This window comes from Eschrichtius robustus, chromosome 8 (genome assembly GCF_028021215.1).
Source record: "Eschrichtius robustus isolate mEscRob2 chromosome 8, mEscRob2.pri, whole genome shotgun sequence".
NCBI lineage: Eukaryota > Metazoa > Chordata > Mammalia > Artiodactyla > Eschrichtiidae > Eschrichtius > Eschrichtius robustus.
Genome location: NC_090831.1, coordinates 61,787,363 through 61,808,612, shown reverse-complemented (window position 1 = coordinate 61,808,612; position 21,250 = coordinate 61,787,363). Strand labels below are relative to the sequence as shown.

Below are 21,250 nucleotides of genomic sequence, written 5' to 3'. Positions count from 1 at the left end.
CTACTGTGCATTGTGCATCTGCATTATGCATTGACCAAACTTCCCCATCGGCAGAAATACCTGCTCAACCATAAAGAACAATATTCTCCTAGCATCAACAAGACAACTCCTTAAAAGGTAACATTCTGGGACTTCCCTTGTGGTGCAGTGATTAAGAATCCACCTGCCAATGCAGGGGACATGGGTTCGATCCCTGGTCCGGGAAGATCCCACATGCCGCAGAGCAACTAAGCCCGTGCACCACAACTACTGAGCTTGTTCTAGAGCCCGTGTGCCACAACTACTGAGCCTGTGCTCTAGAGACCGTGTACCGCAACTACTGAAGCCCGTACTCCACAAAAAGAGAAGCCACCGCAATGAGAAGCCCATGCACTGCAACAAAGAGTAGCCCCTGCTCGCCGCAACTAGAGAAAGTCCATGCACAGCAATGAAGACCCAAGGCAGCCAAAAATTTTAAAAATTAAAAAAAAGAAGATGGGCTTCCCTGGTGGCGCAGTGGTTGAGAATCTGCCTGCCAATGCAGGGGACACGGGTTCGAGCCCTGGTCTGGGAAGATCCCACATGCCGCGGAGCAACTGGGCCCGTGCGCCACAACTACTGAGCCTGCGCGTCTGGAGCCTGTGCTCCGCAACAACAGAGGCCGCGATAGTGAGAGGCCCGCGCACCGCGATGAAGAGTGGCCCCCACTCGCCGCAACTAGAGAAAGCCCTCGCACAGAAACGAAGACCCAACACAGCAAAAATAAATACATAAATAAATTTATTAAACAAAAAAAAAAAAAAAAAGAAGAAGATAACATTCCTTCTCGATCTTGGTGGGTCATGATGACCCACCACTTTATACTTGCAGATCTGGATTGTGTAAACTGTCAATAATACATCATTTAATGTACAGCCCTCTTTTTCAAAAAACTTATATAACTGTGCTTTGACTTCTAATGGGCGGAACAGTTCTCAGAGCTTTCTGAGATGCTGCTGGGTTATAATCCTCAATTTGGCTCAGATAAAATTTTCCATTTCTTCCTTAGATCAACTGATTCATTTTTTGGTGGACAATTGTGAACAATTCATCTCATAATTTAAGAATTAAATTTATATCTACTTATGTCATTTCATACACGTATAAAGAGCCTAAAATATCTTTGTACATTAAAAGAAAACTAAGTGAAAAAAAAAAAACACAAAACTGTTCAGAAACTATAATTGAGGAAGCAATGCAATCTCAGTACAAACTAAACTTAAATTAGGTAGGACAAAGAAATAACTAAATTAAGGGATAGAATATTGAAATACGTAGATAAGCTGCAAGATTTAATTTTTAATTGGTTCTCATTTCTTGTATCCTCAATTATAAATTTTTATTCCTAAACCAGCAGATTTTTAAAGTGTTTTCTCAAAAAAAATTTATCTCTGTGGTATACTGAATATATATGTCATTACATATATATAAAATACATTATATATATGTATTACATGTAACACATTATATATATATATAGAGAGAGAGAGAGAGAGAGAGAGAGGATACTTTTGTTGCATCAGAAATTAACCTTTGGGGGGAAAAACACAGATGTTATAGCATCTTACTAAAGGTAAAAAAGAAACACAAGGACACAAGATTTTATATTTTAGTTAGTTTCAACTGAGAAAATGTAAAAAGTTGACAATACTTTACAATGTCAGAGATAAATTTTAAAATTTATGATTATTTTCTTAACTGAGAAAAAATAGCGATGTTTAAAATCAATTACCCCCAAACAACTCTCACAAAAATAACTAGAGTAACAATCAAGAAGGAAGTGAAACTAAAGGTATTAAAATTGTCCCTGTTTCTCCATATTTTGCAGATTACCTGCAAAGAATATATATGGCCTTTAAAAATAAATTTTAATTCCTTTAATTGCTCTTACTCCCCAGTCTATATTAGCATAACCTGTAACCACATTGACTTTTCTTTTAGTTGCATAATCTTTTTCTCCTCATTTTTTTTCTCCCTAAATAAACAGCAAGTGATAAATGAAGTAAGATTCCATGTCTGAGAATATAATAATTTTGGTTTTGCCAATTAAGATACTAATTTTTCTCTAGGATACTAATTTTCTCTCTCAGGATTATGATAAAGAAAAATAGTGATCGAGGGAAGAAAATAGGAATGAAATAGAATGAAGAGGGACTACAGACTGAGAAAAAGGGAGGGTGAGAGATGGATCAAATTTAGTTATTTTGGAGAAGAAAATTAGCAGCAAAATACCTTCTTTACTGATCAGAATTCAGACATTACATTATATAGCTAAAAAAATTATTAAGATCCTCAAAAGTTTCTTCATTAGCCTAGACTTGGAGAAATTTGTATATATGGTTTGATGTGTAATTACCAAGGCAAGTTACATCAGAGATTAGAAGACATATTAAGTTTATTTACACCTACTATTTTTTTTAATTACTAAATTGATCAAGTCTTTGTCATTTAAGATCACATTAAACTTATATACAATATTACTTAGGACTCTATTTTTATTGATTATAAAAATCAAAATTTTAGGCTTTTCAATTCTCATGATAAATGACCTGTTCCATACGGATCAGTCCCAAGAGAAACAGCTTGTTTGATGGACGTATAAATTGGAGACAAACTAAGAAAACTATGTACAGGTGAGCAGAGATACTACAGAACAGTCATTCAGCTGTTGTTCTGCATGTGTTCCTGGGTGGTGGGAAATACGTGGCACCCAACAGGCATGAACTGAAGAGCTCCTCTCTAGAGCAGGATGGTGTTTCAGATATACTAGACTGTTCACTGGCTGCCGCCTAATAAGGCACTGCCCCCACCCTCCAAAAATACTTTTTCAAAGGTTCACAAGTTAAACAAATGAACCAGGCAATTTCTTCTTTCCTTAAAATTAACGCTCTATTTGAAACAAAAGTAAAGTCGAATTGCTACCTTTTGAAAACAAAAACATAACTGAATTCTTACCTCTACATTACAGCAACAAAAGCTAGACTGTGAGGTGGAGGACTGAAGGAACACAAATACAGAGCTATCCTGGGCTTCCTGACTAAATCATTTCACTTTTGTCAATTGCATTAACTCTCCAATTGCAAACTTCCCTTTGCCCACTTACTGGATTATACCTTCAACATTTCTTGTAACTACCGTTGCCTGAGGCAGCCTATTTGATTTTGCCTACCCTGCTCACGGGCTTGCACAGAGCTGTAGTGTTAAACTTGCAATAAAAAGGAGCCAAGCCTTTAAATGCATACTCAAACAACTTTGGCGGACCTCTTCAAATTTCTCCCTACTAAAGCCTAGAAATGGATTCTGCCAAGGAGAAATGTACCTTCTCCATCGAAGCTTCTGCCCACAATCTCTGATTTTTTCATGAGTCTCTTACTGCTTTCAAAGTGACTCCAACTCCCGGCCCATCGGAACTATCTCAAGGCTGCCTTAAAAGGCGTACTGAAAACACTTGGAAAATGATCCATTTCTCAGCCCAGCAGCCTCCAAGAAATATCAACTTTATATTTTGTCTTCTTAGCCCTAGCAAACATGTGCATCCTTTATGAATAATTTGAACTTCCTAGTCCCTTTATTCATTTTTCCCCTTCCTATTCTCATTCCTGTTGGAGAGCAATTTTGTTTGTTTACACTTTGTTTTTAAGCTAATGATCACCCAAAGGATAACATAAAGAATCAGTACAGCAGAGTGATTAAATGCATGGATCCAAGACACAGTCCACCTGATTTGAGCCATGGCTCTATAATTTAATACCTCTGTGACCTTAGGCAAGTTATTTAATTTCTCAGAGCTTCAATTTCCGCATCTGTAAAATGGAGATAATCATAATAATTGCTGGCCTCATAGAGTTGCCATGGGGATTAAATATGTTAAAGCATAGGTACTTAGAAAAATGTGACCAAAATGAACTCATGATAATCTCTTTATAAGTATTAGATAGTATATTTGCCATCCAAGATGTGTTCTGAGTAATAATAAATGTCAGCATGCAAACATTTGGCTTGCTTTAAAAGTGCACCATTCTGAATACTCTAAAATAGACCCAAGGTCTGCAATGAGCTATCTTTTGTCCTCATGGGATGAAGCCATGAATAATAGCTGATGGTGACTACATAGGACACCAAAATAATGGTCTTGCCAGCTTTGTTCCTGTGGAACTAAGGCAGGATGGAGCCAAGACACTACAAAGGGCTACAAAAAGAAGAAGCAAAACAGGAGAAGAAAGGGCAGAATAGATGAATAAATGTTTTGCCTCCTTCTTTGTACTCTAGGTATATTTTCGATCAGATACTAGTGGTATTACATTCTTCGTGAAACACGGACTGTTCCTGAACACCCTTTAAACACTGTATGGAGTAATAGCATGGGTACAGTTGGAGAAGGCATTGCCCAGGATTTTTCACCTGTGGAACGGCTACACCTACATCAAGCATCCTACAGAAAGTTTCAGAAGCTTCCACTGTGGCATTTAAACTGACAGTAGAGAGACATAGAGCATTTTAAGAGAAAAGTACTGACAACACGGAGACATCTTGGACCCTGCAGTGAACCTGAAGAAGAAACATAGGCTTTGAAAATGCTGTTTCCACTCCGAAGTTAGGAGCAAGCTATATTATGTGGAGGATATGTGTGTGTGTGTGTGTGTGTGTGTGTGTGTGTGTGTGTGTGTGTGTGTGTGTGTGTGTGTATGGATATGTATATATGGAGGAGAATCTGGAGAAATCTTGAGAAAGTGGCAGCATCTCTGTATATTGAGCTCTGTGCTATCAGTAGTTAAGAAAGCAAATTGTCATTAAATTAGGAAATGTTGAGATACATATGCTAAGTTCTTAATCACCTGGGCAAGAGAAGATACAATACAGACAATTCTGTGATACACTAGAAAGTTTTTACAAAATATGCTAGAGAGGACGGTTTAGGAAAAGAAAGCCAGTTAAGACTCAAACAAGACCTGGTAGGAGCAATCACGTGGCCCAGAGCTAAGCTCTGCCAGCGATCAATCTCTCTAAGATGTCTGGATATCTCTGTGGTTTTTATTAATTCAAGGGGATCAAGAAAAGTCAGAGGTTATGGAGAACCAGGAAAAAAACAGAAATAGGTGATTGAGGAGGGATCATATATCAACCCATAAGATATGGCTAATTGAGAGCTGAGATGTTAGTGGACACGTTAGGTGGCTGAAATAAAAACTTCCAAACCTCACCTCATGAGTAGAGGTGACACCATGGGCAAGCTATGGGATCCACTTCAAAAGGACACCACACCTACTGCTACCAGTGCAATCGGGAGGAATGCAGAGCACAGGCTGGTAAATTATGTTTCGAACGATGCTTTCCTAGAGCTGGACAAAATGCCATCCTATTGGATCTGACTGGGCTTCCTGTAATAGAGTCCTATTGGTGCCCCTGACTTGCAAGACCCTGAGAAAAGTGTAAAGAGCCCAAGGTGTCTGCACTAACAGAGGAAGAATTCTGGACAGAGTCTCAGGGGACTATTATTATTTAGTTCATCTCTGGGCATTACTGTCCACATTTCCCTAGAAAGACTATGGACATAACTCTCAGTGGTCTAAATGTACAAGGTTCTGTGCACCTGGGCTGACTGCACTGAGAAGCCCCTGTTGCTGCCAGAGGATAAAGAAGGGGTCAGAAAAATGGTGCACGTGGACCCAGCACCTGTTCAGCAGACTAATGTTGCTAACTAAGGTCAATTCCAACTTCTTTTAGGTATTGCCCTATTCTTTACCTCTTACAGGACAGACTGACTGGCATCTTCTCATGCTCTCCTTACGTGCCTTTGTGCCAACTTGTATGGTCAGTTAGAGGTCAAAAATATCATGAGAGCAGTTCCAAATATTTCAGCCTATAGACTGCAGTGAAAAGGAGCCAAACACAAAGTACAAACTTTTTTTGATACTGAAAGTTTTCAGATACCCAAGGAACTGAAAGAGTACATGAAAGGGAAACTACAAAGTAGGAGAAAGAGTTCTTTCATTTAATGTGGAATTTGGACTCAGAAACACTGAAGCAACATACAATTTCAGGACACATGGAATTTTATCAGTGATCAATTTACGAATGTCTGTTTCTCCAAGATGGATTCTTTGAGGGATTACATTAAGGAACTCTTAAGTTAATGGTACCGTTTTTTACTTCTCAACTCTATGCTTTTTAGATCAGACTGGGAGATAAGGTAATACAAGGAAAATTAGCAGAAAACTCAATATAATGGTGATGGCAGCCAATAGTGGAATAAGAAGGAAGAATTCTGAAAGGTTCCCTTCACCAGAAAGCAACTTTGGAAATGGCAGAAATTATCATTAAATGGAGCTGTACCATATAATAGTGCCTCATAAATGACCTATGGAAGCAGTCACTGCTGCTTCAGAAATACTTCCCAGAGACGCTGAGAGCAACACCTGATGTCTTTGACACCCAAGAAGAGAAAAGAGACTGGAGATCATTAGAGTACAAGTTTTCTGACCCCAAAGAACCCAAAATGTTTAAGACGTTTAATTTTTTTAAATTCTGCCACCCGTGAAGTGAATACGAGGGGAGTGGAAGGGAAAATGTGCCCTCCCAGAAAGGTTTATTTAAAATAATTCAGGCTCAAAAGTTAAAAAAAGTGTACGCAGTATTTTTTCCCGTCACAACCAGTTAATTTGATATTGGTAACAGGGTATTTCAGTAATCACATCAAATCATATCCCACCAATAATCAAAATATATCCTTTGTTCTATGCTTTCTTTGGGATTCCTTTCTTTACAGGCTACCTCCTTGAATATCTTCTAACTAAAGCAGAGCTTTTATGAGTAAATCTCTAGAGAAAGACTTCCATTTGGCAAAATTTTTAAAATACCACTACTGGGCTTCCCTGGTGGCGCAGTGGTTGAGAGTCTGCCTGACAGCGCAGGGGACACGGGTTCGAGCCCTGGTCTGGGAAGATCCCACATGCCGCGGAGCAGCTGGGCCCGTGAGCCACAATTACTGAGCCTGCGTGTCTGGAGCCTGTGCTCCGCAACAGGAGAGGCCGCGATAGTGAGGGGCCCGCGCACGGCGATGAGGGGTGGCCCCCGCTTGCCGCAACTAGAGAAAGCCCTCGCACAGAAACGAAGACCCAACGCAGCCATAGATAAATAAGTAAATAAATAAATAAAAATTAAAAAAAAAAAATACCACTACTGATCTCTGATATCCATAGGGAAACTATAAACGAGAAAGATTTGGCAGAATTGTGTAAACATCTGGAGGACTCTCCTGTCCAAGTCAAAGCTGTGGCTACCAGCATTTTACTCTTTTCCTGATTTTTTTTTTTTTTTTTTTCATTTGAGAGTTTTGATTTCCCACTGTATTCAGTTTGGGGGCAGGTTTCAAGGGACAGTGGATTATCCTAATCTAGCAAGAAACTAAGCCTTAAAAAGGTCTAGAAGTCATTTATCACTTGGCAGCTGTAGAAGCTCAAACAGTAACACATTCTGCTCCAAAGGCACTTATGACATGGGGCAGGACCCTCAACGTTCATTCATTTGCAAGGAGTTCTCAAAGCATTCAGCAAAAGGGGAGACTTTGCCTGGAGTGGAGCTATTTGTCCCTTTCTCCCAGATCCTTCCTTTCTGTGTTCATTCTATAATATAAAGCACTGAGAAATAAATTAATGATGATTGTTACTTGTAAGAAAAAGGTGTGTGTGTGTGTGTGTGTGTGTGTGTGTAAATGTGTTTTAAGAAACTTTTTAAAATAAAATTTAAGAATTAAGCCTATTTTTCACAGTAGACTCTAAAATACCTGTAAGTAAATGGATTCCCCTTCATCCTCCCTGGATGAATACAAAAAAGTAGGTGAGTCTCCTAGCTTGGAAAGTAGGGCACAAATAGGATGGATCTGAAAACCCAGTGGTAGGGCACAGGGAAAAAAGAGGGATCAGAGACCAAGATGAGGAGACTTCTGGGCACAAATCTGAGGCTGCTACTGATTATGGTGGTAAAGACTATTATAAGCTTATATTCTTTGGGAGACAATTCTCAATGTTTCTTTCATGTTTCTGCAGCTTTTACAAGCAGGGGCACAGACTACTTTTTTTCCTCCAAACTATCATTTCAAGGATGCTTCTGGAGTGAAAAACCTTGAGAGACACTGATTGTGACCCTCTCTTGAGCAAAAGGAAGGTTTGTTTACTGTCTATTAAAAAACATTCAGGTTCCCTAAACTTGGAGTTCTCCTATGACTCAACCCACTGCTGGTGCAAAGCTTACCTGGCCCTTTTCATCTTTCCCTGTGAAAACTAAAGTAGGGAGCCAATAAAAGCACGAGGTACATGATGTTTTCTGTGACATGATAAACAAAGTCCTCTTTCTCTGCCCCAGGAGTCTTGCATCTTCTTCTAGCATCATGACGCCTCAGCAAGCTAACTTCTTACACTGTAAGTAGGGTAAGATCTCAGACTGCTACGGTCTTGGCAATGTTCTTCCTTATAAAATACATTTTTGGGTGTGAGAAAATAATCCTTGCACCTGAAGGTGCCTAGGCAAGGCTCTGAAAGAGGCTGCAGGATTTGAAAAGAAACTGGAAAACGGGGCCATAAGAAGTAGGAATGTATTTCTTACATAATCTCATAGAAGCAAACCGTAAAATTCAATAAACAATAAAATTAGAAATGTGTATTTGGGAGAAGCAGAGATACTGAACTACAGAAAAAGAAAAGAAATAGTAGAAAGATAACTCAGAACATTCTAATGATAATAACAATGTAAGCAACAGTTAACTTACATATGGTAGTTTGCATTTTACAAAGCATTTCCACACATATTATTTTGAGTCTTACAACATTCTTGTGAGTAGGTTTTATTATTTTCTTAATTACACAGTAGAAAAAATTGAACCTTAGAAAGGTTATGTAACTTGCTAGCGGCCAAACCTAATACATTAAGTAAATAAACAGTAGAGAAGTACTTCAGAAAACTGAATAAAACCAAAACAAAAATCTAGATTTGGCCATAAGCTCGGAATCTTTCAGCACCAAGTTTTTCCCTTTATATGCTGCCTCCCTTGTTCCCTATAAACATGGCTTTTTCTCCTATGTGAAAGAACAAAATCCCTCTTTTTAGTCTATTAACTTTAGATGTGATCCTTCCTCTTTTTTTTTTTTTTTTTTTTTTTTTTCACGGCTAAGATTCTATCATGAGTAGCTTGTGTATTCTCTCTGCCTCTCTTCCTTTCCACTCAGTTAATATCTTTACTTTCTCCCAATGACTGTATGTCGATAGACAATGTTTTACTAATGCCATTCACAGATCCATATTTTATGACTGTTGCTGAATTCTTCAATCTTGCCCTCAGTGTTTATACACGTGTCCATGTGCACACATACATGCTCAGACACAAATACGTACATACACCAACACATACTTCCAATTCTTCCCTAACGTGTCACTTTCTTTCATGCCTCAGCACATGCTCTGCTATCTAACTGGGGTTTCTCTGCTTTTTAAAACCCCATTCAATACTTCCAATTAAAATTACAATTCCACTCCCCCTTCGATACCTATCCACATGAAGAAGAGTTAAAAGCTCTTGGAGAGTCTTGCATAGATTTTGGTTCAAGATAGTGACATAGGAGGCTCCTGAACTCACCTCCTCCCGTGGACACACCAAATCTACAGCTACATATGGAATAATTCGCTCTGAAAGAACTCCATAAACTAGGTGAACGTGAACGACCCCTACGCATAGGGCAAACAAGAAAAAACCCACATCAAAATAGGTAGGAGAGGCTGAGGCACAAGCTTGCCATGAACCCCGCCCCTACTGTGGTGACACACAACCAGGAGGGAACTCACAACTCCCAGCTTCTCCCTGAGGAGCCAGGGGTTTGAACCCCACATATGGTGCCCCAACTTTGAATACTTCCACCTGAGAGATGGGTCCCCAAAACATCTAGCTTTGAAAGCCAGTGGGGCTTGTGTCTAAGAGACCCACAAGGCTATAGGGAACTGAGAAACTGTTCTTCACAGGCTCAGGCAGACTCCCTGTGGCTAAGCCCCCAGGTCCAGTGCAGAGGAAGCAGGTTAAAATCTGTAATGCTCAAATTTCTAAATGAGAATATATTATGTATAGCTTATCAGATGTCTGTACATAGAGAGATATAGATACAGGTATACATTAATGTGATCAACACCACAGGGAGGACATCACTGAGCGATACAGAATTTTAAATGAGTAAAATGGTTTCTTCCAGGAGAAAGTATGCAACATTTTGTGTAGGAAAGATGTCCAGTCTTTCCATTAAAAAGGACTATTTGCTTATCTTAAAGGCTGTGGCCTGAGGAGCCAGTATCTAATTTAATACACATCTAGGGGCTGACTGCAATACTCTCCAGAGGCAGGACACCACCTTTTTGCTCTCTCTCTCCCTGCCTCACTCCAGGTTGCTTAATATACCAGAAAGGAGCTTGCACAGAGGTCTCGTGCCCCAGCTTTTGCAGCTGGGCCCAGGGGATGCATCCCTTGATTAATTGGCTCTGGTGGCCAGTGGGGTTTATGTTCTGGGGTCCCACAAGCCTGTAACAGAGAATCCGTTCTTAACTGTCTGATCCCCAGTGCACAGCGCAGAGGCTACAGACTGAAACACCCAGTGTCTCAGAGAAAGATGCCTATTTGCATATCATGTGCCAACAGGTACCTGAAAGGGTGCTCTACATCACTCATCATCAAGAAAATGCCAGTCAAAATCACAATAGGGGACATCCCTGGTGGCGCAGTCGTTAAGAATCCGCCTGTCAATGCAGGGGACATGGGTTCGAGCCCTGGTCCGGGAAGATCCCACATGCCGCCGAGCAACTAAGCCCGTGTGCCATAACTACTGAGTCTGCACTCTAGAGCCCACGAGCCACAGCTACTGAAGCCCACGAGCCTAGAGCCCACGCTCCGCAACAAGAGAAGCCTCCGCAATGAGACGCCGCACACCGCAACGAAGAGTAGCCCCCGCTCGCTGCAACTAGAGAAAGCCCGTGTGCAGCAACAAAGGTCCAATGCAGCCAAAAATAAAATAAATAAATAAATAAATAAAAATTTTTAAAAATCACGATAACACTTCACACCTGTCAGAATGGCTATCCTCAAAAAGATAAAAGATAACAAGTATTGGCAAGGATACGTACAAGAACCTTGTACACTGCCGATGGAAATGTAAATTGGTGCAGCCACTATGGAAAACAGTATGGAGGGTTTTCCAAAATTTAAAAATAGAACTACCATATTTTCCAGCAATTCCACTTCTGGGTATATACCTGAAAGAAATAAAATCAATATCCTGAAGAGATATCTGCACCTTCATTTTCATTGCGGCATTATTTACAGTAGCCAAGACATGGAAACAACCTAAGTGTCCGTAGACAAATAAATGGTAAAGATAATGGTAAAGACAGATAAATGGTATATAATTTACATATTTTATATATAATTTTCTTTACCACTTATTTGTATATATATATAAAATCTACCCATTAGAAAGAAGGACATCCTGCCATTTGTGACAACAACATGGGTAGACCTTGAGGGCATTATGTTAAGTGAAATAAGTCAGAAAACAGAAAGACAAATACTGTAAAATCTCACTCACATGGGGAATCTTACAAAATTTAACTTACAACGAACAAAATGGTGGTTTCCCAAGGCAAGGGGCAGGGGGTGAAATGGGTAAAGGTGTTCCAAAGGTACAAACCTCCAGTATAAGTATAGCAGAACACAGTGACTATAGTTAACAATGCTGTATTGTATATTTGAAAGTTGCTAAGAGAGTGCATCTTAAAAGTTCTCATCTCAAGAAAAAAAATTTTACCTGTGTGGTGACGGGTGTTAATTAAATTTATTGTGGTAATCATTTGCAATACATATCAAATCATTATGTTGTACACCTAAAACAACGTTTTCTGTCAATTGTACCTCAATTAAAAAGAATCTTGCATATATAATATCCGGAGTAAGTATTTCACTGCTTTCTCATCGTTTGCCATGATATTTGTCTCTCTGAATAGACTAAGCTCTTTGATTGAAAGAACTATGATATTCATTTCTGTATTATCTAGAACCAAGCATAATGCCTAAGAGTGAAAGGTACTCAATACTGTTGGCTGAATAATGACCAGCGAGTAAAATTAAGGCCGTCTAAGTCTGCATACTCATATTTGTGTGTGTGTGTGTGTGTGTGTGTGTGTGTGTGGATATGTGTGTGTGTGGCACTTCCTGCTATAATGTGGGTGGTGGTATCTAAGGAAACTTCTAGCAAATAACAACCTTTAATCTACAGCTGAATTAAGGATGAAGTACATAATTTAATCTGTATGAATCTTTGTGATAACTTTCGTTACAACTTGTCATACTAATATTAGTAATAAAAACAAGAGTAATTATTTATAGGCGGGGAGCAATATCCTCATTTTGTAAGATGAAGAAACAAGCTTAAAGGGATTGTGATGACTTGCTTAATGTTCCAAGGTAAATAGTAGGTTATATTTTATTTGTGTGATACTGTCCACATTAGTAGTTTTCACCAAATAGTTCAGTCTCCCCTGATGCTGGACAGACAGAAGGAATGCGTTTCTCTACTCCCTTGAAGTTAGATGTGGTCATGTGGATTGCTTTGGCCAAAGAAACGGAAGCAAAACATTATCAGGGAGAAGCCTTAAGAGCTAGCACCCAATGCACAAAGTCTATTTCTCTCTGTCACAGCATCTGCCAATTTTAAAGTTGATGACTGACTGCTCCATCAGACTGGGACTTGATCAAGGATAATGTGAAATTAAACCATTTGCTGATTCAGATTTGGAAATGTAATAGGAGCAAGAAATAAACTCCTGTTTTGTGAAGCCACTGAGATTTTGTGAATTTTTCAATCATAGTCTAATTTGGTCCACTTTGACCAAAATACTTCACAGAAGTCCTAACTTCACTATTAAAGTTTGTTTGAGCATAAATCTTAATTTAAGGTTTTGGGGCAAGTTTGAAACGTTGAAAAAGATGTTTAAAAATCATTGAAAATGATATATTTTTAGGATACTAAAATAACGGAAACTTAGACATCCATAGTTATTACTTTCTTTTACTACTGCAGATTTAGGTATTGAAAAACTTAAGGTATATGGACCCAGAGAAGCCACCAACAGGAAATTCAGTCTGAAGCAGTACAACAAATAGGAACTGGAGCCAGAGATGAGGCGAAAGAGATTATGCAGCCAACATACATTCCAGAAATAAAATCTGGGTCACAGCCAGGAACTGCTGAGCTAATCAATGTGAAATCAGAAGAAACAGGGTCGGAAATGACAGACATGTATTATCTAAAATAGAGTCACAGATCCTGATTTCAGACAAGTGTCAGGGCAAAGTCAAGACCTTCCACATAAGTAGTATAACTGAGTAGTCATAAATCAAAGAACAAAAAGTCCTCATTTGATATTAAACCACCACAGTCACCACCATCATGAGCCTCATCAAAACAATAATTGATTGAGTCCTGAGCACTTTACAGGCCTCTTCACACTTAATCATCATTGCAAGCCTAGGACAACGGTGAAGAAAACGAGGTGCACATCACAGCACCTGAACTCAAACCCAGTCTAATCTAACAACAAATTAGGTGTTCTCAGCCACTATGTTAATTGACTCTGTGCCATTTATTCTTCTGTCTTGCACAAAGAGAGTAATTAAGTGGCTTGGCCTTCCAAAATAGAGTCAATGTACAATAACAAAGGGCCTAGAACAAACGTAAGCGCTAATCCCAGTGGGACAAATTAGAAAGAGGGCTAATATGTGATCTAAATTTGCTTAACAATAAATTGAATATGCACAGGGGAGGAGGTCTAGTCTCTCCCTCCAGTTTCCTTAACCCATCATGTATGGATCAAGCACAAAATACATCTCAAAGACACAGATCATCATGCTAGAGGGTGGGGTTTCTTGGGAGAGGAAAGCTACTTAAAATGGCCAAGCACTTTACCAAATTTTTTATTATAATTGTTTCCTGAGTTTATTCTCCTCTCTTTTCCCTCCTATGTTTTTCATAAGGAAGAGTGAAGGAGGGTCCAGAGACGGGAGAAAAGCAGCATGGGTAGAATGATGAAAACTGCTCACGGAGGTTGACACAGGATCCCCGCCATGTAGCAGGATAAGGGAGCAGAAAGGTGTTCTGGGGCCAAAGCCATAGTTAGAACTAAGCTTGGCTTCTTTGCTTTGTCCTGTGTACAAAAGCCCTTTGAGAGATGGCTGTGGCTGATGGAGATAAGAGGACCTGAAACCTGGGTTCCAGATTCCCCTATTTCAGAAACATGATTAACAATCTGTTTATGAACAAAGTGATCTCTAAGAAATATAAATGAATTACTACTGTTTTGATCTTTGTTATTGCTTATTGTGCCATAGCAATAGGCCAGGCAATCTGCCTGACGGAGATCATCTGCCACCTCTAAGGCTTATTGTGAGTATTCAATGAATTAATATTTGTATATTATTTAGAATAGGGTACTAAAAATCGATTATTTATGATAATGATGATTACTGTCTCATTAAATCCTACAACACTGTGAGGTGGAATTCTACTTTACCAGGTGAGGAAGCTGAGGCACAGGTAGTACATGTAACCTTCCCAAGGTCCCAAGGCTAGTAAGTTGAAGTTGGGGCTGCGGTTCAACACTGTCGAATATTAGTTTGCCTACAAAGCCTGTGCTCCTTCCACTAAGCCACACCACATGCCTCGCTTCAATGGAAGAAACTGTACACTAGGTCCAAATATTAGGCATGCTGGTCCTTACTGAAAAGAACAAGTCATCAAATAATTCTGCAACTCTCTACAATGCCAGCTGCTATAAACAGTATGAAATTTATGAGAGTTTGGAAGTGTTCCCACTGTAATAACACAGTATTTTTCCAAAATAATGTACACGCTATATAACACGCTTTGTATATAGCAAATAAAAAGCTAATCCTAAGGGACAATACATGGGCAGATAATGAATCACTTGGAAATACTGTGTAGGTTTTACATAGAAAATATTGTTATCCATGAAAAGATTCCAGGAAGCAACGACAAACTAATAATGTGATAAGCTCAATTCTCTACACGGCAGGAGAGAGAGCCGTCCATCTTATCACAACAGTTTGGATGACTTTTTATGAAGAGTGGAAAAGAAAAGTATACCCCTCTCCCACATATCAATGGAAATGCTCCCCACAGAGTGACTCAGCCTGAAACCCTAAACAGGAGCATGGGCTCAGCATGCTGTAGGCAGCCATAGCAGGCTTCACATTAGCTGCCTTCAGCATTTGTGGGGACAACACAGATCCGAGGCTGCCAACAGCACCAGAAGCTTCTACCTTGTGGGAAGAATGTGGTCTTACAGCAGAAAAAAAGACATTGGGCTCTTAATGCTCTAAAATGCAGCACTTTTTAACTTGATCATCAACAATATATTCGAACAGCCAACATAACACAGTCACTCCCTCTCTATTAAAATAATAATCGTAAACAGTTATATAACTTGCAGCTCACCAGGCACTGTTCTCATTACTTGACATATATTAACTCATTCAATTTAATCCTTACAACATTCGACATATTTATCATTTTCCCCATTTTACAAGTATGAAAATTGGGACACAGAGAGGTTATATAACTTTTGAAAGTCAGACATCTAAAATATGGTAGGACCAGGATTTGAACACAGCTGTTTGATGTGCTAGCTGCCTAGCCAGGAATGCTGTGCCAACGTCACTGTATTTTTTCCCCCAATTAATTATGAGGAAAGCCTAGAAACTGAAACAACATGTATAGTTACAGGGTGTAATGGACTAAAATTTGTGTCTCCCCTAATGCATATGTTGAAACCTTACCTCACAATATGAGGGATCTTTGAGAGGTAAATAGAATTAGATGAGGTTCTTAGGGTAGAACCCTGATGAACTGAATTAGTGCCCTTATAAGAATCCCAGGAGAGCTTGCTGCTCTTCTTTTGCTCCTTCCACCATGTGAGAATACAAGAAGTTGGCAGTTTGCAGCCCAGAAGAGGACCTTTACCAGAATCCATGCTCGCACCCTAATCTCAAACTTCTAGCCTCCAGAACTATGAGAAATAATTTTCTGTTGTTTATAAGTCACCCAGTCTATGGTACTTCGTTATAGCAGCCTAAACAGAATACGACACGATATATTGTGGCAATCGTGGAGAGAACTCAAGATCAGATAACTTGAGAAAAAGATCTTTATGGTATTATCGACGTCCAACATTGAATGATTCGGTTTTGTGGGGTAGAGGTTTCATGAACTCATTCATCTCAACCAAGAATTCGACGACCCCACCCCATTCCCCAAAAGCGTATAGAACACTTATTTGAAATATATCACATATAATCTTAGCATGCTGCACATTTAAACTTAAATTAATAACTTTTTAAAAATTTAGTCATTTAATACATATAAACAATTTCTTATTGAAAGTTACAAAACAATTAAAATCTAATATATCACTTTTCTAATAGACTACAGAGGGATGTCACTTTGCCGACACTGCACTGCAACATGAAAAATCTGATCCTTAAATGCTGCTGATAAACTGATCACATGTACTGAATAGCATGGAAAATATACCACTTTTACAATCTGCAGGATAATAAGTTTGTTTCCTGTTATGTTTTGACAGTGGCAATTTATTACACAAAGATCCATCCTAATCATAATATTCTTTGCTATTGAATTATACAGGAAACTTCTTAGAGGATTCGGTCTAACACTCTTCATTGTTGTCTTGGTTAGTTAACAAAGAGTAGCAAGTCTAATGATCATGGAATCAGCACTATTTATTTCCTTCACAGTTAATATGTCTTCTCATAAGATCCATTTTAATAATGTTCTTATACTCACTGTCACTACTCACTACCAATTTATTGAATACCCATTAATCTTTGTCTCAAGAGGTTAGAACTTTTACATTATGACAATTTTTATTACCACTTGTCTTAGGTATTTCTGCAAATCTATTACTAAATCAAGCATTTTAGTGATATAATTAAATGTACCTCCATATTCCTTAGCCAATAAAATAAAAGTAGCAGCCTGTAATATATTTAATACTTTAGTACTAAATTCTGTTTATCAGTTCAAATGCAATTTGAATATTGGAGCAAAAGTTATTGTAAATAATAATTTAGCTATCATGGCAATAATTTATCTATTTTATACTAGTGCCTCCACAGGCGTGTTTCCTGTAAGTACCCGAACACTGGAAAATATATTTTAATAATCCAGCTAAATTCAGCATAATCTAAACCAAACCATTATGTATATTTTACTTGGGAGATTATGTCACCAAATTCCCCTGTCTTCCAAGTCAAATTTTTAGAGCTAAAGTTTAGAACTCTGTCTCTTTCTGCCTCTCTCTCTCTCTCTCTCTCTCTCTCTCTCAATTCTCGTATTTTGTTATTGCCCAAGTTCTCTTCCACTAGTTTTAATGATGTAATATTTGAATCTATGCTTTTCTGGTCATCATTCTCCATCCACGTTTTTTAGTCTATTCCAGTAGCCCACTGGCCTAATTTCAGTCTCTTTGTCACATATACTATTTTCGTATTTGTAAATTAAGCTTCTTGGAGCATAGCATTGTTCATGTCGCCCTACGCTTAACATTCTACAATTACTCTTCACTGCCTAACTCAAGTTGAGCATTGTGTATTTAAATTCCATCTCATTTTTATAGCCTTACCTTCACTTACTCCCTTAATCTGTAGTGTGGCTAAATGTAGTTCATCTCACTTCCTCAAATATATGCTAAATTTTTCTTTTAATTTATATCATTTTTTCTGCATTTACCATGAATCTATTTTTTAAGATTCATTTCAAATTCTACTTCTTCCATGAAGCCTTCCCTTTTTCTATCTCTAGCTGCATACTATTGCCCTACAGATCCCTAAACTTTGCTTGTAGCACTTAGATATTTCACCTAGATATCGTTTATCTTAGAGTTGTTTATCCATTAGTTTCTAGCCTTCATTAAGCTGTAAATTCCAAAAAGGGAGGGTCCATATCTGTTCATATTTGCATCTCCTACAGTGCCAAGCAGAATACTCTCCCCAAAGAAGATGTTCAGAAATATTTACTTAATTATTGGATATATCACAACAGTAAAGAGCATATAGAAATTACGAAACATAGGTAAATCATTTTTTAGCCAGTTTAGAAATCACTGAGTATAAACATGCAGACAAGAATTCAGCCATTCTGGGATAAATTGTCTTCATGTGATAAGTAGATGAATTGTGCTTTCAGTGGCTCAAAACAGTTTTTCAGTATAAGGACCACATTCTGATGTCAACAATTTCTGATCCTCCCCTCCATTTGATAGTTGCTGTATTTTTATCATTATTGATGGAGAAAACTTACAGGTTACATGGGTTTGCATCTTCCTTACAAATACCCACCAGCACTATGATAACCTCACCCAGAACACTTCAGCTCTCCAGTTAGGAAAAGTCTGGAAAACCTATGAAATTGGCCTCTTCAGATGATATACATTGTTTACTAATGTTCCTGACTTATACTATGTACCCCGTAAATGTGAGTGTTATTATTCACTCACATATCTATTTCTTATTATTCCAATCCTCCATTTGAGTTTAATCCTTTTCTCTGCCTCTTCATAATATGATTCAATTCACTCCTGACACGTCTCTCCTACATGCCCCAGTTCTCTGCATAAGCATCTCCAGCTGTTCCAGTTTTTGCCTCTTTCACTATTGCGCGCTATTGGTTCTTTTTTTGCTTTCCGCTTCTTGCATTTTATTCTCTAACACTCACCATTCTTATTACATTCCCTGCATATTATTTTTTCTCTACTCATCGTGCTCCCAGCCTTTTGCTCCCTCCTATTTATTAGTTGCTTCACTTTCTCTCTTCAATACCTTGACACAGTTGCTACCCATATTTATTGTTGAAACTCAATTTGTGACATGGATGTATTTTTGAAAATCCATGGTAAGAACAATAAATAAATACACTTTACTGTTTATGTGTAAAGAAGCTTACCATATTTAAAAATTGCATACCATAAAGTGAATCACCATGGCCTATCTTTTGTATCAATACACACACTAAACAACATGGTGTGAGATCCTACACCTTCTTTCTTTTACAACCTCTAATTTCAATGCCATGATGTATCTATGACTCCCTACTCCCAATCTTTTTGAAATGTTATGCAGGAAAAAAAAAAATCTCACTTTTCCCCTTACTTCTGCTTATCCTTCTTCTTGGTTACAGACACCAGTCTCCATTCTCCCAAACTATCTTATCCTTTGCTTCACATCTATTACAGCGGGAGTGTTTCCAAGTTCACTTTTGCATCTAAAGTTCTAGTTCTTTTTCTTCGAGATCTAATGTTCGATTTAAGTTTACCTTTTCCTTTTTCTCATGCCAAACTGGTAGTCTCAAGTTCACTTACTTGAAAACACGAAAGACATACCTGTACTTATCCCAATGCTGAACGGGATTTATAATCTGTTTTGGTAAGTAAATAATAACGTTGTTCAGCGCAAATACCAAGTCAAATCATATTATCAATATGAATACTTACATTCAGCGTATTTCTGAAGCTGGGAAAATTCTGAGGGGCTGAGATGGGCCCATTTTTCCTGGTTTGTCATGGTGGTGGTGAGGAGATCTCTTACATACCAGGTGAGAAGTTCTTTATTCAGATGTTTGGCAGAATTTATGCTTCAAAGTTTCCACATGGCATGTTTCATTACAAAATATCTCAAGCTTTCAAAATATGCAATCTGTCAACATGAGACCACTGTGGATATGGGTTTGTAGTTTCAATAAGGTACTAAAGCACTGCAGAAAGAAAAAGAAAGATTGAAAGATTAGTATCATTAAACAAAGAATTGGCAAGTTATAGAATGTTAAAGATTTTTAATCCCTAAATAATATATTTCAGTTATTCTATTTTGCATAATAATCTTTAACTGCTCACTCTAATGGCATTTTATACACATTTCCTAACACCAAATCATAGAAGAAATATGATCAAAAATACAGTGTGAAGAAAATTTTATAAGGTCTAGTTTCATACAAGTAGACTTTTATTTTGTTCGGTTTTTTAAACTCCACATTCCAAGAGCAAAGAAGGGTGCCATTTTTATCAATCTAAACTTATCAATTTTTTAATATCTAAACAAATGTTATGTTCAGACCCAGATTATTAAATGAAGCTAAATAAGCTCTAAAGTTCCCTAAATATACAGTCTGCTAGTCTACCAGCTTTCCAACAATGGTTTGGAATGGTCATCAGTGGTAGCACATATATTTGCAATTATGCAAATCAATTTGGGCAGGTTATATAAATTGGGTTTTTTTTCCCTAACAATTAAAAAAATAATAATTTTAATTTTACCATCTGTAAAAATCTCAATAAAATTTACCAAATCAAAGCAATTCCAAATGTCTGACAGACTTTCATAATGATAGTAGATGGAACTACTGTGAATCATGCTTAAAAATAAACCCCTAGGTTGTCATGGACCTACACTCACTGCTACATCTATAAAGGCAAACAAAATGAAAAACCATCTGGTTTCAACTTTTTATCAGAGACAGTAATCAACTGCTCAGTAATCAAGCAGACTGGCACTGTAATCATCATAGAAACTAAAATATTTAGAAACAATTACTTAGATAATTTATGAAATTAAATGACTGGAAGGATTATGTATATAGATGTCATTACCTAAAGGCACGGTACCTGTATTTGGCATTAGTGCCTAACCTTTTTTCGACATCTACTTACTGTTCTCTATCAATCCCACAACCTCACTGTCATATTCTGTCATCTTATCCATAAGAAAAAAAAAACAAAAAAAAATCTTCTTGTTGGTCTCATCTCTTCAGGGTTCCTGCAATCAGTTTTACAAGGTGGTAGTTGACTTTTAAAATGGAAAAAAATGCAGATACTGATGCATTAACAGAGGCCAAATTGCTAGGTGTTTTTTCCTCCCAGGGGATGCTCTTACATCACAACCATGACTTTGTGGAAGCAACACAAACTAAAAGGAATAAGACCATGTGATGGATATTTCTTTGTGCTTTCCACCTAGTTTCTTCCTGCTGATTTCATCCTTCACATGGATTTCATCCTAATTCTTTGCTTCTCTCCAGTTACATGCCATTTTGGTGGGACTATAAAACAAGGTGTTCCG

The 21,250-nt window shown here is 38.0% G+C and overlaps 1 protein-coding gene across 9 annotated transcripts in view; it reads right to left on the bottom strand.

Moving 5' to 3' along the window:
* DGKB (diacylglycerol kinase beta) overlaps positions 1–21,250 on the bottom strand; it is an 804,767-nt gene that overhangs the window by 643,131 nt on the left and 140,386 nt on the right. For all 9 annotated transcript variants that reach the window (XM_068550569.1, XM_068550571.1, XM_068550570.1 and 6 more), the window contains one exon: positions 19,630–19,889. In XM_068550569.1, the coding sequence (XP_068406670.1) occupies positions 19,630–19,699 (70 nt within the window). In that variant the 5' untranslated portion in view covers positions 19,700–19,889. The remainder of the gene's footprint in view (positions 1–19,629; positions 19,890–21,250) is intronic.